At 36.0% G+C, this 18,346-nt stretch overlaps 1 protein-coding gene across 3 annotated transcripts in view; it reads right to left on the bottom strand.

Annotated features, from left to right (window-relative positions):
- Positions 1 to 18,346, bottom strand: part of LOC100774887 (CUB and sushi domain-containing protein 3) — a 1,055,385-nt gene that overhangs the window by 60,969 nt on the left and 976,070 nt on the right. For 2 of the 3 annotated variants that reach the window (XM_027431430.2, XM_027431432.2), the window contains 8 exons: positions 16,936 to 17,016; positions 15,693 to 15,806; positions 12,209 to 12,397; positions 11,693 to 11,839; positions 8,228 to 8,416; positions 3,457 to 3,642; positions 2,717 to 2,911; positions 932 to 1,105 (listed from right to left, as the gene is read on the bottom strand). In XM_027431430.2, coding sequence (XP_027287231.1) covers positions 932 to 1,105; positions 2,717 to 2,911; positions 3,457 to 3,642; positions 8,228 to 8,416; positions 11,693 to 11,839; positions 12,209 to 12,397; positions 15,693 to 15,806; positions 16,936 to 17,016 — 1,275 coding nt within the window. The remainder of the gene's footprint in view (positions 1 to 931; positions 1,106 to 2,716; positions 2,912 to 3,456; positions 3,643 to 8,227; positions 8,417 to 11,692; positions 11,840 to 12,208; positions 12,398 to 15,692; positions 15,807 to 16,935; positions 17,017 to 18,346) is intronic. The other variant, XM_027431431.2, reaches the window with a different exon arrangement.

Raw genomic sequence — 18,346 nt, 5'->3', positions numbered from 1 at the left:
CTTGAGCAATACCTTAAAAGGAGGACCAAATGTTGCTTAGAATGAACTGGCTGGTGTTAATCTAGCTTCTCTGTACAGATATTTCAGTAATTAGTTATAACCCTTTCCTTTTCACCATTGAAAGCCAGTCTACCCCGTAATAGCACAAGATTCTCGCTACAAACACTACCTGCCTGAACTGGCCTCCCCCTGTAATCAGATTGATTAGTACCCCAACTGTCATCATAGAGCCTTCATCCAGTAATTGATGGAACCAGATGCAGAGATCCATAACCTATAACCACGAAGAGCTCCAAGAATCCAGTTGAAGAGAGGGAGGAGGGAATTTATGAGCAAGGGAGGTAGAGATTATAATGAAGAAATCTACAGAGACAGATGAACCAAGTTCACCAAACTCATGAACTCTAGACCTACAACAGTGGAGACTCCAGGGGACCAAACTCTGTGGGAGACAGTTGTGAAGCTTGGACTGGCAGAGGGGCCCCTGGCAGTAGGACCACAATACAAACCTGGTACATGAGCCATCTTGTTGGAGCCCACTCCCTAAGGTGGGATGCCATGTTCAGTCTTAATGCATGGGAGAGGGCCCTGGCCCTTCCCCAACAACCTATTGTGCCAAACTCTGTTGACTCCTCATGGGAGCGCTTACTGGTAAGGAGGAGTGGACTGGGGGTGGGTTGGGGGGAGGTGATGGTGATGGCAGGAGGTGAGGCAAGGTGGGATAACTGTGGTAGGAATGTAAACTGAAATCTTTTTAATTAAAAAATAACCTATCTGAATGACTTCAAGCATTATCTGTTATCTAACATGAGACGTGTTCTCATTTTTTTACTATTTTCTCACATGAATCCAATGTGGGAATAAGTTCACTTTCCTTATGTATGGGCTGGTTGGGAAGGAAGTGAGGTAAAAAGTGATTTAGAACCCGTACCTAGACATCTGGTTTCGGATCCACTCCACAGCCCAGAAGAAAGGCATTCCCTCACGGCAGAACCAACAAGCATGAATCCCACGTCACACGTGAAGATGGCTGTGGATCCATAGGAAGTTTGAGTTCCAATCTTATTTCCATTTGGAGGTGTCGGTAATTCTCCACAGGAGATAACTTAAAAACGGTAAGTAAACACACGTGAGACATGGTTAAAATGCACTTGTCAAAATTATCATGCTGCTGACATCTTGAGTTGTCTTTGAACTGACTTTCTTAAATCTGAAAAAAAATGTCATTTGTACATCAAAATTGAATGTGAGAGAATGGAAATAGTTTAATATTTATGGTTTATGTTTGGATAGAGGATAATTAGTCCAAGTCTTCCTTTAAGGTTGAAAGGTGAGCATAGGTGTATGAATTAGAAGCTGCTAAAACATCTATTTCTATTGTCATTTATTTCTTAACCTTATTATCGTATGCCACAGGGCAAGCAAAAAATCTGTGCTAGCATAGAGATTTAGAAAGCAAACTGTAAATCACACACATGCTTACAAGAAAATGTTATCTACAGATACTTCTATATCTCTTAGATAAATAGTTGTCTCTAGGATAAAATTTATTTAAAAAAACCAGCCACTCACTTTATCATTTTTTATTTATAAAATAATGGGTTCTGGTGCTTTTTTGACATAGATTTGTTTTCAAATCATGTTAAAAGTATGATTGAATCTAATGTGTATTCTGGGACAAATTAACAAATAGGCTAAGGAAGTTGGGAAGAATTTGAACTGACTATCCTCTTTATTTAGATGGTTTTTATTAGACCCTGACCATTTCAAATATATATATTTGAATATATATATATATATATATATATATATATATATATGTGTGTGTGTGTGTGTGTGTGTGTGTGTGTGTGTGTGTGTGTGTGTATGCACAAATAAGCTGATAATTTTCAATTTGGTCAAATAATATTTTTAGGCTCATGTCAGTCTGTATCTAGTATTTAAAGTATGTACGAACATTAAACCATCTCAACACCTTTACAAAGTAAGTATATTTTTCTTATTTAGGCAATTGAAAGTCAGAAAGAATAAACATCATCCAGCACTGATGTTGAAATCAGATGTTTTAGATTGCCTGAGATCAAAAGCATTGGACTCTGGCTTATCTAAACTTTTAGATAAAAAATTTAGATAAAAGTTTTATTTTTATTTTGAAAGAATGAATTCAATACATAGAAACAAACTTAAAGTACTTCCCAACAAGTATTAAGTATGCTATGAATATTAATACAATATAGCTTCTATTTTTTGAGCCATATCTCACAAGTTATTTTATTCAAAATATTTAGTAAGCATAATGAGTAAACCTTAAAGCATAATAAGAATAATTTCATTTATGTCATTATTTCACTAGTTAGGATGGTTCACACCTGATGTCCATGTACTAGGGAGGCTTATTTGAGCCCAGGAGTCTGGACAGGCGGGGGCCCATCTTAAGGGAGCACTCAGGATTCTGAGGGTAGGCTGGGCCACATGCTGATGCCCCATCTCAAGGGAGCACTCAAAATTCTGAGGGTACGCTAGGCCACATGTGGATGCCCATCTTAAGGGGGCACTCAGGATTGTGAGGGTAGGCTGGGCCACATGCTGATGCCCCATCTCAAGGGAGCACTCATAAAGACAAAAAGAATCAATCATTCTAATCATTGCATGGTTCTGTTTTGGAAAACTAGAAATTCAAAACACTCAATCCCCCAAACGAACAAGCTAGGCATACTTTGGCAGTATGGTCTTTCAGTTCTCCAACTCCAGGTACCATTCGGAAGGCATTCAATTGAAGCAGGACCAAGTCCATGATAACCAGGGTCACAGCTGAAAACCACCTTGGTTTTGTATTCATAATGTGATCCATTCACAATTCTCCATCTTCCATGTTCCAAGGTAAAGGAATTGATGCTTGGGCATGTAACAACTGTACAAAATGAAAGAATATCGATGCTAACAAAGCAAAATTACTGATACCTAAAATGTATTAGATCCTTTATGTTGCCATTGCTTTAGTTAATTCTCTCTTGTGGTCTACAAAATATCGTTTCTTTATTATTTCCACATTAATCATTAATTACTTCTATTTCCCAAGGAACTGATGAAATTTAATTTATTGAAAATAAACTTAGAGCTTCCATTATTGAAATAGAACATTATTAAGGCAGCCATTATACTTTTTAAAAGCTCTGTATATAAATTATTAATAAATGCCATTTTATAAAATAAATGAAACTTAGTTACATAAAATAAAAATATCACAGTTGATACCTATACATATTTTTGGAATTTCTAGAAATAAATAAAATACCTGTTTCCTGTCCTTCAGTCTTTCATAGTACAAAAGTGATTATAAATTAACTTTTATTTCCATCCTAGTACACTTAAGTAATTTGCTTTTAAAAGTAAACAGATACAAACAGCTTCAAGCCATATAGCATACAGGTTACACACTACTGACAGATTTCATACCAACACAGCGAGGGGTCTTGTTATGATTGCTCCATGTTCCATCTGACTGGCAGGTGGCTGTGGTGAGCTCCTTGGATGACAGTCTGTATCCATCATTGCAAAAGTAGGTAACACGAGTTCCAACCAAATAGTCTGTTGTTAGTATTCCTCCATTTGTTGGGGCTTTCGGGATCCCACAGGAAATTGCTAGAACAAACACACACACACAATTATGGCAACAGGGAATGCAAAATGACTTCATGAAATCTGTAACTGTCTAACATGGGAAATTATTTGGGATTCTATCATGTTTCCAAGAGAAGGTCACAGTAGGTCCCCAAAGAGCTTTTCTGAACTATACCTTTTGAATAAGTTAGTTTAAGCTGATAATAAGAATTTAAGTTGGTGACTCTGTATACTGTTCTTGCTTTGTTTCTTGGTCCCTCATTTTGCTTTTTGTAACCATGCGTCTTGCTGTTAGTGTTCACAAAGACTATGTGGGAATGCGAGTTGGGTGGTGTTTAATTCTCAAGGCACAGACTGAGTGAGATTGACTAATTTGATAGTACTAATCCATAATTACTAAACATTAGGTAGGGGAATAGAAATTCTCATTTCTATGTTGTCCAGAAATGAAAGAAAAGGGGTAACCAAAAGCCTTTGTTTGTCATGGGTACAGTCCCATCATGTTATAGGCACTAATGAAAGTATAGTTCACATGGGCCTTGATTGATAAACAGTAGGCCAAGATTCATTCTCTCAAACTTAACTAGAATCTTTCTAAATTTCATTTTAGATGCTTAATTTTAAACTATAATACATTTACTCTATGTGAGCATTAGTTTTCTATGCTATGTTGACATGTATATATATATATATATATATATATATATATATATATATATCTTCATATGCTTTCAAAATACTATAGAGAAATTCTATATACTGACTCTTATCCATGTTTGCCCAACACTTAGACAATCTGAATTTCCTAGATGATAAACAATCATATAGTTACCCCCAACCAATATCTGACAGCATTTAAAACCATAAATAAGATACTTTTATGCAGCCTCAAAGGCACTGATGGCAAGATAAGCTAGTGCAATGATAGCACAAACCTTGTAGGGTTAAAAAGCAATGTATAATTTCATGTAAAGCCCATTCCATGAGATGGAACCCATATTCAACACTGCCTGGGTGACCAAGAACCTAGATAGCCCAGGGACCTAATATAAAACCAAACACTACTGTTCTAAAAAGAAATTTTAAAAATAAGGTAAAATAACATAGCACAGCATCATCAGAGAGGTTTCCCCTGAAGCAGAAGGGAACACATATAGAGACTAATAGTAGGACATTACGCAAAGAGTGAGAGACTTTGAAACTGCCCAAAATGGGAAGTCCCCACTGAATCCCTTCCCTCGGGAGTCAAGGAAACTGGGGCAAGAGAAGGCAGAAAGATTCTCAAAACAAGAGGAGAACACAAGAACACAAGGCCATCTCAATCAGTATCAGCAATACTCATGAACTCACAAACACCAAGGCAGCATCCACAGAGCCTGCACTAGTCTGTCCCAGATGGGGTCCTAGAGCTAAAAGAAGTAGTCATACACCCCTACCCCTAATGCAGAAGCTACCTCTAATTGATAACGACTTACAAATGAAAATTTAGGTGTTTTTCAAATAGAGTCACACTAGGGAAAGAAACTACTCTTCAGGGTAGGCCACATGCCCAGCAGTAGACAGCCAAGACAAAATGAACTCAATGGCATCTTTGGAGGTTCCTTGCCACATATGTCTTGGGATGGTTTTTCTTTACTTTTCTTCTCTTTTTAATTTTATGTTATTTTTATTTTATTTGCCTATTTTTTTCTCTCTAGCCTACAGGATTTTCTGTATATATTTGGGCTTCCAGTTCACTGCTATTATTCCAGACTGTGGGAACATATTGGTGTCTTTTTGTTGTACTACTTCTTGGGCTCTTTTCCTCCCATCTGACTGTTTTGTCCTACTTTGATGTCTTAGCTTATATCTTTTATTTCATTTTATTATTATCTCTTAGAAGCTTGTTTATTTTCTGATAAGAGACAGAAGACGAGTAAATAGGAAACATGGGAAGAAGGGAACAACTTGGAGGAATAGAGAGATGGAAAACCATAATCAAGATACATTATCTGTGAAAAATATCTCTTTTCAATAGAAAGGAAAGAACAATAATAATTGTACTTCCACTTGTCATACTTACTAAAATATATTGATAAAATTATATATGTGTCACGTCAACACCAAGTGGACTTAGTTTGTGTTGCCTGGTATATCTAATGTATTAATTTACAAATCAAAATACTTTTGGGTTCTGAAATAGGTTATGTGGAAATAATTCTACACAAACTATTCAGAGAGCAAACTTTTCAGAGAGCAACAGAGCAAAAGACGTAAGGTATAGAAAAGTGTGTATCATTTAAATATTATGAAGGTCATTTCTGGTTCTCAATCCTTTAATTCAGAACAAACTTTTACCATTTATTTTGTCCAACCCATCAGGTACTTAATCCATATATATATATATACATACATTATATTGACTCACTATATATATATATATATATATATATATATATAGTGAGTCAATATAATGTATGTAAAAACCGAACGGAAGAATCAGTATTTCAGAATGGATTGATCTACTATAATTTCCTGACCTAAAGCTTCTGAATAGTAAAGCAATGCTGAATCAAGAAATTACATAAGCAGTTTCAAACAATGTTATTATCCTTTCTATAATTACAGAATCTCTAACCTACTGTTGGAAAAGTAAATGGTCCCATGATACCTGTTTCATCAATGTTTATATTTTCACATATTCATGTGGGTAATTGTAATTTTAATAGGCTCTCTTTACCCAATACTCCTTGCCAATGATAAGGTATTTACTGAGTGCACACACACACTACATACATACGCACACACCCATACAAACACACACATGCTCACAAATATAAACACATATGAAAGTACACATGCCACACGTAAACACACCCATGCACATGATCATGAACACATACACAATGTTGAACCTAGGTGATAAGATAAATGTTAAATAGTATAAATTCCTAGTATGTCTAGAAAAACTGGTTATATTTTCGAGCTAGAGCAAATTATGCCATAGTCAAATAACTAGACAAATAGCTTATTCACGGGTAGCTAAGTTTCGATTTCTGTGGTGGTTTGAATGAAAACGCCCCTCATACAATCCCCTGCTTAGTTCCCATTTGATGAACCATTTGGAAAGATGAGAAGGTGTGGCCTATTGGAGGAGGCGTGTCTCTGGAGACAGGCTCTGAGGATTCCAATGCCCATGCCAGGTTGAGTGTCTCTCTTTGCCTGATTGTTCTCACTCTTGAGTTACTGGTATTGGAGCCTACTTCTTCAGGACTCTGTGGTAGACTAAAGACCAGCTGAAATATCCATCCTAGTAGCCTGAAAAACTACTGCATTATGGAGCCTTCCGTTGGAAGACAGCCTTTGTTAGACTACGTAAAGCTTCTAAGGCCACTCTAATAAATCCTCTTTAATGAATTCCACTCTACTAAAGCCAAAATAAGTATGTAAAATTCTTAGTATTGCACCAATAATATGTATTTAATTTTATGTAATATTTATCATATATATATATATATATATATATATATATTATATATATATTTGCTCTAATGAAGTTTGAATAATGCAACTTCCCAGCTCAAAAAAAAAAAAAAAAAAAGAAAGATTGAATAGAACTTGTTCAGGAGAATCATCTCTGGGAGGCTGTCATGGTTGCTGCTCTCCAGAATGCTGAGAAAACAGAGTGTATAGTAGGACTGACAGGGTGATGAGCAGTGGGCTGGAACTGATGCAGGTTCTACTCCCCGATATGCTGCTCAGCCATCCCATATGATCATCCTGACCCTGAGAAGCAACAAGATATCCAAGATGAAGCACGGCTCATTTTCTTGGTTAAGCCCACTGCAAAGACCTCCATGGTCCATACTACTTCTGGAGGCCATCCTTGTGTCTGTGCTCCCTACTGCTGCTGTCTGTCTGTCATCCAAATTACTGCCCGAGGCCAAGTTGGTGTCTGTGATTCTAAGCCATGTTGATATCCAGGGTCTATGTTGCCACTCAGCCACCAGGGGATAGGCTGATGGATGTGTTTCATGAAGCCACCAGCGGCTGGGTGGAAGTCCTTGATCCATGCTATCCCTGGCTGTGACAGCCAAAGAAGCTTATTTTGCAATGGTATTGATGCCAGCAGACTCATAATTGAGAATGAGAGACATTGAAAGCTTCTGTGGCAGACTCTCAATGCCCCCTTCCAATAAATAAATCATAAATCAGAAAGGAAGGAAGGAAGGAAGGAAGAGAAAGAAAGAGAGAGAGAGAGAAAGAAAGAAAGAAAGAAAAAGAAAAAACTGAAGACTCCCATCTGAGCACAAAGAAAGTTTAGGATAACAGCGATAAATAAGTTGGATTTAGAATACATATGTCTGAAGACTGATGTAGTAAGCTTGTGGATACAGAATATATTTAAGCAAAAACGTATGACACAATAATTATTTAACATCAAAGAAAACTTATCAAACTTAATATCTTAAAGTCAATGTAATGTCTTTATGATTCATTTCCAGGAACGGCTCTATGATGTGCTTCTAAATATGTGTGTTTGATAATGTCTATTTTGTGCTCAACATAGAAAAGGTAGGGTCAGTCTTCTTAATGCTTGTTTCTATCTGGAGATGAGATACTTCACCTTGGCAGGCAGGCACTGGAGCATCCCAGGAATGATACCCATAGGAGGACTTCCTGCATACAGCACTGCTCTTGCCAACGAGTCGGAAGCCGCGATCACAAGCCCAGCGAACCACACTGTTCAGCTGTCCACCCGTCTGGCTGATGATGTATCCATGAGGTGGGGACTCTGGCGTGCTGCAGTAGAAGGCTTTTCAAGGGGAAAAATAATCACTGCTTAATCAATAATTAGAAGTTCTCTGTCATCCAAGCTTATGAACAACTATGTATTAAAGCTTACATAAACATGAGTTGTTATTTTGATTGCAATGACCACTGTACATGCTAACCTCTTTAAACATGTCTATTTACATGGCTTGTAGGATGCTTGGCTATCCCTAGACTGTCACACATATTTTACTGATATCTAACATGTCTTCTGTTTTGAAATGCTTTCTGTCACATGTGGATGTCCAAAGGTCTGCAATATAGCACCAAATTCAAGAATTACCTGATACCTGAAGGCTCTGAATGTCACAGCTTGGGAGTAAAACAGTAGAGCACATTGTTGGCATGTCACACTGAAGCTGTTTCTAGAGACCTGTGTCATAGCAGGGCATGGATTTCATTTTGACTGGTGTTAAAATGGGCCTTCCTATTTCATGGTCATATTTGCTAATTTATTATAGCTTCCTTTCTGATGGAATATTTATAGAATTCTAAAAATTGCCAGTAAAATAAAACTATCTTTTTCCTGACATCTGAAATGGCAAAAGATAACATCAAGTAGTTTTTATCCTACATATACTTTGGAGACCATTCAGCTCATTGTGTTATGGTTAATTTTTGAAATATTACTCTCATCTGAGCACATAGAAAGTTTGGGATAACAGTGATAAATAGGTTGGATTGAGAATATATATGTCACAAATGGTCACTTCTAACAGGGAAATGTATATATTTAATATGTCAACATTTCTTGGTAGCTAAAATTGGTGTTTTTCTTTATATCCATATCAAAATTTGTCATGGATATTAATCGATCTGATGTTTTTAATTTTTTATCAATTATCTTTTAGTTTTTTATAATCATGTAAAAGAAAATTTAATTTGACAAAATTCAATTATTTTGAGCACAAGAATAATAAATTAAAATTGATGTATTTCCTGTGGTGGGAACACTGATTAAATACAATCTTAACAGTCTCTCAAGCTTATACTTAATTTTAAGAATGTTCTTTTGTCTTCAGATTTATTAACCTATACAATTTTTAGCAAATTCATATTGCTAATTAATTATAATTATTAATTAATTATTTTATTTTTTTTTTGCTTTGTAACCTCTGAATTTATTTTCTTTATAATTCAAAACCCTACGTGTTGCATGAAAATTACAAGGCCCAGAGACTGACTTTGGAGTTCAAGCTTCAAGCTGAAGATCAGAGAAGCAAAGCAACCAAGCCAGGAGATCTTACCTCTACCCAGCTGAAATGACAATTCTGTCTCCACAAATCCTCAAAGGCAAAAGGCTCTCAGATCCTGTCTCCTCCTCCTTATAATCCTTTCTCTGCCCAGGCATATCCTCCTGTCTCCACCTCCCTAGTGCTGGGATTAAAAGTGTGTGATACAAACTGCTGAGATCAGCTTTGTGTGAGCTGTTTCTTTTAGGACTGAGACAATTTCATGTAGTTAGTGAGCTTTGAACTCACAGAGATCCATCTACCTCTTAATCCTGAGTCCTGGGCTTAAAGGTGTGTACCACCATCGCCTAGCTCTATAATTCATTCTTTTAAAATAAAAGTAACTAGGCAGAATTATTTTACCTGAATATTATATGTAGATATATGTACATATTTATGTGCACAATTTTAAGTCTACTTAAATTCATATAAATGAGGGAGTACATAGTCTATCAGCGAAATGCATCTTGATATGAACAACTTTATAATTATTACACAATTCAAAGGAACAACAATAAAATATTTTTAATTGTGGTTTTTAAATGTGTTCAAAATTGGTTAATCATTCACAATTATATCAAAGCTATTTATGAAACATTTAATTAGAAGCAATTCATAGTGATCAGTATCCCAGGAAGTGCAAATTCAACACTAAAGAAAGACATATGCAGTTGATTTTAGGATATTCTTCCAGACCAGACTTTAGGATTATAGATGAAAAAATGCATCTCTCCTATAATGGAGAACAGTCTATAGTCAAATATCCAAAAATTTTACTGTATCAAAAATAGTAAATCTTATTATAAAAAGGAAAGAACAGAAGAAATGGTGTCATCTTGATATGAAATACATATCATGAGCCCACAAGTATCTAATTATTACTCAAATCAAATGAACAATAATAAAAAGTTATAGCTGTGGTTTTTAAATGTGTTCAAAATTCTCTTTCAAAAATTAAGAGATTTTTATCAACTATTACAAAAGATGGAGAATAACTAAAACCATATATTTATAATTGTTAATGTTAAATAGTTATTTAAAAGATCAGCAATTCATAGACAATACTATAACATTTTTCTGACACAGGAGACAGAACTATTGAAAAAAAAGAACTGAAACATTCAGTTTAATTAAGCAAGTTATAAACACCTTATGAGCTTATTTTCCCAACATAATATTTTTACTTAATATTTGGGAAATTCATACAATGTACCCGACCATGCTTGCTTCCCTTTCTTTCAGGTTCCTCCCTCCCACCCTGTTCCCTCTCCCAAAATACAAAATAAATTAATAAATAAAATAAAAATACACCAGTTCCAATTTGTGTTGCCCATATACTCATTGGAGAATGGTCAAAATCCTGGTGGCCAGCCTAGCAAAGATAACCGAGACCTTCCCCACCCTATCCCTACAATGTGGTAGACAATTAATGAGAGGGTGGAATTATTTCATCACAGAAAGAAATTGAGGCACAGAGAGAGATTAACCCAAATTAATCAAAAAGCAACAACGGAGAGTCTGTAGTTCTTATTAACATCGAACTGAATAGTATCAAGGTCTTCTGTCTCTTTTCATTTGCTTATGTTATTTTTCTGTGTATAAATGTTTATGTGCATTCATGTGCACTGAACCCATGTTCAGTGATCAATAGAGGGCGTCAGATCCCCTGTAACTAGAGTAACAGAAAATTGTGAGCCACCATGTGAAAATAATGTTTCAAAATCAATACATGCTCTTAACTGCTGATCCTTTCTTAATTTATTTGTATTCCATATGTATTTGTGTCCTGCCTGCGTGTGTGTGTGTGTGTGAGGGTGTTGGATTCCCTGTAACTGGACTTACAGACAGTTGTGAGCTGCCATGTAGGTGCTGGGAATTGAACCTGGGTTTTCTGGAAGAGAAGCCAGTGCTCTTAACTGCTGATCCATCTCTCCAGTCCCATGTTGAGCCTTTCTTAATCTCCATTCTAAAACAGTCTCAACAATGAAGGAGGTTGAGTAGTGGCTAAAATTCAAAACATCACATACCAATGTATCTTATCCTGAAGCCTTTCTTGTTATTGCCATGATCTGCGGACCATTGAAGAAATACTTCATGACCATTGCTTGTGACATTAAAAGCAGCTGAATAATCTCCACTGAGGGAAATCAGCACTGGACTCTGAATATTTGGACCTAGAGAGAGAAAATAATATAATATAGTAACATATATAAGTAACTTTATCCCCATTTATTTCCAGTGTACATAAGCTTCAAATAGTATGAAATACTAAAGTGGTTATGTACCACTGTACCTCATGAATAGTAAGGGAAATGTACCTCATGAATAGTAAGGGAAACCTAATACAAAATGATTTTACTAAACATTTTAAAGGCTTCTCTAAACTGCAATTCATAAAAGTTATCAGGCTAACCACAATCTTCATATTGAATGGAGTCACTATAATTTAAAGATATCTCTAAGGTAAAGGTGAACATTCATGCGTATGTGTACAGTATTTGCACTAAACCTCTGAGTATCCAGGAAATATAACCCATGGTTACCATCATACACCTGAAGAACATCAAACTCCTTTTCTGTCTGGAAGAACTCCACAAACATGCTGATATTATAGCCCTTTTCCACGGAGATGCTCCATGCACACATCTGCAGATTTGGGTAACTGTCCGGATACCCGGGACTCAATATGACTCCTGTGGAATCCAGTCGTAATTCATTGGCTGGGCAGAGCACTGTGAAAGGAGGCATCATTACAAGCATTTTCAAACAGAAACAGAAACTGTGTTTTTACTGCCAAATGCTTGTTTTATGGTCACTCACTACAAAGAAGACAATAGCTGGAATTTGTGTATGATGCCATTTTTATTAAGCTACTACTTAAAATATGGTGTGAAGGACTAAAAATCTATAGTAAGCATTTCTTCTTTCCATTACACTGAAAATGCCTTGTTTATGAAGAAATAAATGATGAAATAAAAGATAATTCATTCATTGCCTTTTACTTCTTCACAATGCCCTAATTATTTTTGTACTTTCCTTCTGACTATCTATATGCTAGTTCCATAATTTATTCTCCTGCCCTTCAACTCATTTCCTTCCCATTCTAAGCTTTCAAGTCACTCAGGTGCATGCTCCAGTAATAAAATACTACTCTCTCAATGTGTATGTCATGCAAAGGTCTTTCTGGTCTCAGGGAAGTACTTAAGCCATAAGAACTTTATATGGTTTCCAGTCGATAGTTATCTTGCAACTCCTGGTGGCATGTCATGCATGCTGGCTGACACACAAACTCTTAAATTATATTGCTTCTTCAATAGAAGACATCTAGAGAGTAACAAAACAATGTAATTATTACTATTCTCTCTACCCAAAGACAAGGAATTTTAATCTTGGGTTCATATCCCTTGTGTATTAGTACAAATAGTACAGATATATATTTTAATTTAGGTTTCAAAATGGAGAATAGGTGAATTAGTATGTCTTTATTACTCCACAGATGTCATTTTGAAAATAAACAAAAGATAATGGGGTTTTTAGTGTAGCATTGTTCACTGTGACTCATACTGTGCATAAATAAATCCATATATATCAAAAAAGATTAAGGACAGCATAAACCAAAGCTTTCTATTAAAATGAAGGACATGACTATAACAAAACATCCTGTATATAACACTGTTAAATGTTTTCAAGTTTAGGCTATGCCACACTTTCAAGTGTTTCCAGTGGGGATGCTTTGTCGATCAACAGAACAGCAGAATGCAAAATTGTTAAGGTTTTGATAGACAGGAAAAAAATCACATACCATTTTCAAATTCAACTAGCATGCATAAATTTCTACAATTTGGGGGTTAAAACTCATTTCCCTCTTATTTTTAGTTAGATCATGATCTTAACAATCTGTTTAAATGAACTATACTTGAAAATGTCAAATATACTGGTTGGAATTTACCAAAATAGATAAATGATTTACATATTGATAATTTTCAGAGTACAGTTTAACATTTTAGATAATGTAATATTTTGGAGTTAATGTTTCCAAATAGTACAAGAATAGAAACCATAAAGAGTAAATTGTAGGAATATTAGGCTACTCTTTAACTGTGGAAAACTTGAAATATTTAAAAAGAAAATGAGCCAGAACTAATTTTCAGATTTTTGAAAGTGGCTATAGGGTATAGTGGTAAACATACTATTATTAATTCTAACTGGGCTCTAGAGTTGAATACGAAAATAATGCTGCCTCTTTTAGAAAAAATTGAAAAGATCAAATAATTTATAAATTGAAAACAGTCTAGATGTGTTGTAGAAAATTTAAAATGAATGAGTACTTGGGATTGTTTGTGATTTTAACTTAAACAAAAATTTTCCAGTTGTTCTATATAACCCTAAATGGCTACAGAAAAGTCTTCTGTGGAGGGAAGAATTGCATGAATGACGGCTGCCTTGTGAATATAAATTACAGACTTCAGGATGAATACTCAACAAATATCAAGAGGTCTGGCAACCTTGACTGAAATCATAAGACGTTCTCACAGTGTGATAAGTTCATTGCTGCCTTTCTTTCAGCTACATTAAGACACACTTTGGAAAGTCATTTCATAAGGATTCCAATTAGGTAGAAAATCAAATGCTAATTCCTATATATAGCATGATTCGAATACTAAACACATGTTGCTGTTTTTTGAGGCACAGTCTCACTTTGTGTTTCAGATTGGCCTCAACCTCAGTATTTACCCCAGGTTGGACTATAAATTGTCAAAATCCGTTTTCAACAGGCTTTAATGCATTGAGTATACAGATATGAGTCACACTTGACTCATTTTTTTCTTTTGTGTTTTAAATGAACAATTATGATGCTACTCAGGAAACAGTATTCCATACGTCAGAAAAAAAACAAAAAACAAAAACATCCAAGAAAGAAGTAATCCAAGAAACTCTAATGTGGCATAATAGTTTTTTGTTGTTGTTGTTCAAATTAGCGAACATTTATAGTCAGTTACTATGAGTTATATTTATAGCCAGCCTAAATCAACAGTAAATGTTGTTTGAACATCTTAATTATATAAGTCTTTCAATGTCTTTTCTTAGCTGTCTTGCTAACATAGTAATTTCCTTTAAATCCCCACCGAGTTGTTTTATATGTTTCTTTGAATGTTCAACAGACAGTAGACAGACAACCCTTTCTCTAAGTTGTTTCCAAGAAAACTTTCATTGCCCATGTGGAACTCAGGATCACATGCCTCCATCAAGCTGTGTCCAACACACAAATAGTTACTTATGATTACTCTAGAGCTTCCTGAGCTGTGCTCTGAACATGGTGTTACTACTGTCACTGGGAGGGCTGACATGGCCTTATATTGTGATTGTTAATTGACATGGTTATTTGTGTTTGTTTTGCTGCTGTTTTTAGTGTGTGTCTGTCTGCTGAATGCTCATCTTCTCTTTCTTAATGTGTAGCAAATAAAGGGTTATATAGCTAGGGATTAGAATACTTTTTTCCTAATAAAAAGACTTGTCACCTCAGTCTTTATTTGGTGTTTTATTTTGTTTTGTTTTTGCACTTTTTCTTTACCCTTATTCATACCTTGTAGATCAAAAATACTTCATATAGGTTAAACTGACTTCAGGCTAATTAAAAATAATTAAATCCCAGAAGAATAAAAGAGTTTTTAATTGGCATATCTGAGAAATAATTGAATTAAAAAACACCCCATATCCATTATACACATCAGAATCATATAATGCAGCAAATATTCAAAATTGGAATGACATGTATTTTCTTTGAAATTTTGTCTTTTCTGACTTAAGCGCCAATCGGATGTTTAAGAAGTTAAGGACCACAAGTTAAATGTTAGACTGTGTGTGTGTGTGTAATCCCAGCACGCAGGATGCAGAGGAGGTTGAGACCATCCTGGACTATATAGCAAGATCTTATCTCAAAGAAAAAGAAGAGAAAGGAAGAGAGTGGGGGGAGGGAGAAAAGAAAAGAAAAAAGAAAAGAAGTAAATAGCTGCAAAACATCCATACCTTGACAAACTGGAGGGGCCCCGTCCATCTGCAGACGCTCTCCCAGTCTGCATGTGAGAATTGCATTTCCGACCAGTGTAAATCCTGGGAGACACTGATACCTGATGATATCACCTGTTAACCAAACAGAAAGAACGGGGCCTTCAGACAAACTCCAAAGGGGAGCCGAAAATCTGTTTTAATTTTAGGAACAGAATTATTTTCATTTACTCATTTCTGTTGCTTGCTTTCTTTCCTCTTCTCTTTGGGCTTTTTGTTTTTTTTCCTGTCCTGGATCTGTTGGCCTCAAACTTTTAAACATCTACCCTGCCCTGCCTCCCGAATGTCGGGATTAAAGGAGTGCATCACCACTGCCAGGCACGATTTAGCTCTTTTCTAGCCGGTACCACTGGGGAGTTTACTCATTTCTAATCAGTGTAAAAATACCATCACTGGTAAGCAGGATGGTGACTCTTAAACCTGGAACAAGCATGGCTTGACAGTACTGATGAAACACCCATAAAGACAGGTGTAAGCTACTGATTGGCTTTGGATGAGGGATACCAGCTACATAGAATAGAAGCCTCTGCCCCAAGGAACGGATCTGTTTACATTAAGTATCATCTTTCAGAACTCGTCTGCATGCTACAAGATTGCCATGCTGTTGTTTATCACTAAAGTATGCAGGCACGGGGCATGGCACTTCTTCGAGCTCACAACACACACCTAATATGCCCTCTCCAAACTCTTTTTCATAGGTCCTGTTCACCGTTTCGGTTCCTCTTTTGACTGTTGTACCTCCGACATAAACTCAGCGAACCCTAGCAACCCACAGGCTGCTGCAACTGTGCATGGTTTTTTTGTTTTTCTTTTAAAGGAAGATAGTTCTGTATGTGGGAGACAGTGGTGAAGCTTGGACTATCAAGGGGTGGAGGGCGGGCAGTAGGACCACAATACAAACCTCGCACATGAGTTAGCTTGTTGAAGCCCATTCTTTATTATTGGAGCCCCCTCCCCATGGCGGGGTGCCATGGTGGGTCTTAATGCATGGGAGAGGGGCTTGGCCTTGCCCCAACCTAATGAGCCAGACTTCATTGACTCCTCATGGGAGCCCTTACCTGGGGTTGTACTAGGAGAGTTGAGCAGAGGGGGGGGGGGGGCTGTGGTTGGAATGTAAAATGAAATCAAAACATTAAATAAAATGGAAAAAGAAGGATAGCTCTGCAACGAGTGAATTATTTGAAAGTAATTTTAAAGACTTTACCAATTTCAAATTCATCATCCTCTGTCAAAATTTCTGCATTAGGTACAGGCGGTGGAGGCTGGCACACTCTCAGTTGGTAGGCTATAAAAATCAACAATTACTTGTTTAGTCCTTTTCAGAAACGCCATGTACAAACACACATCAAAAATGATGCAAACATTTTTGAAAGAATGAAATGTAGTTTTATGTGTAAACTTTCAATTACACTTAAAAACACGATTGCAGTCAAGGGAGGAACCTCACAATTGTTAGAATACTTTTGTCTCTTACGGAGTATTTTTCCCCCTTTATCCATGTTACATGGTTTGTAACACCTTATCATCTCTTTTTCTACTTTCTTTTTTTAGAATGATAACATTTGAAACATGTATTTGCATCTTTTTGTTTGATGCTTTTGTACCCTCGGGTTTCATCATAGAATTCGTTGCCCTTGGGAAATTGATTAACATCAAATAACAGCTCAGTTTGTGGGCCCTTTTGGGCAATATTATAAGTACTTTGCTAATAGTATCTCAATTGACCTTTGCAAAAATTTATCTTTTATCTACATTACTAGTTCTATAATGATTTCCATTTGACCGAAGAAAAAACTATTAAAAGGATAAAATGTACACAAATCATACAACTCTTGTGTGGCTGAGCTTGGCATGATCCTACTTCTTCTAACTCTGGAATATTAACTCATCCTGGGACATTAATGTACATGTGAGATACATGTGTGTGGAATATACTGGGTCTAATGGTTGTTGTTGCACCTGGTTTAAATTGGTATTTGGTGTCATTTGAAGACCATCAAAAAAGTTGCTGGATCCAACTAACTCAAGATGATACCTAAGTAAAATCAATAATACCACTACGCTTTATTACATTTTTATTTTTTCTCAGAATTTTTACAAACATGCTAAACTGTTATTCATTTGAGAAACTGGTTTGTACTTGAGGCCAATGAGAGTGTGTGTGTGTGTGTGTGTGTGTGTGTGTGTGTGTGTGTGTGTGTGTTTACACAGGTTAAATTTTGCTACTTAAGCTGAAAAGATGGGTATATAAAGAGAACATGACATAAAAACATACTAATTTATACAACATGGCAAAGTATATGGAATCATGAGAACAAACACATACATTTCCTCTTATTTCAAAGACTATGTCTTCAATATTTCACCTATGGAGAGGGTATTTACTGGAAAGCTAAGGAATATCAACTGGACCAGCTAAGGCAAACTCCTGTAAGGGGAAAGTATTGGAAGAAATGCAGAAAACAGTAACATGTTTCCAGTTCTAAAGAGTTACAACACCCAGAGAGGCCATTACAGATTCAGAGGGACAAAAAAGAAAAAGTAACCTTGCACACAAACTTTAGTGATGGATCCTTGATGATTTACTGTCTTTTAACCAAGAGCCATTTATAAAT

This window comes from Cricetulus griseus, chromosome 10, assembly GCF_003668045.3.
Source record: "Cricetulus griseus strain 17A/GY chromosome 10, alternate assembly CriGri-PICRH-1.0, whole genome shotgun sequence".
NCBI classification, from domain to species: Eukaryota; Metazoa; Chordata; class Mammalia; order Rodentia; family Cricetidae; genus Cricetulus; species Cricetulus griseus.
Note: the sequence above shows the minus strand (reverse complement) of the source record. Positions and strands in the feature narration are given on the sequence as shown.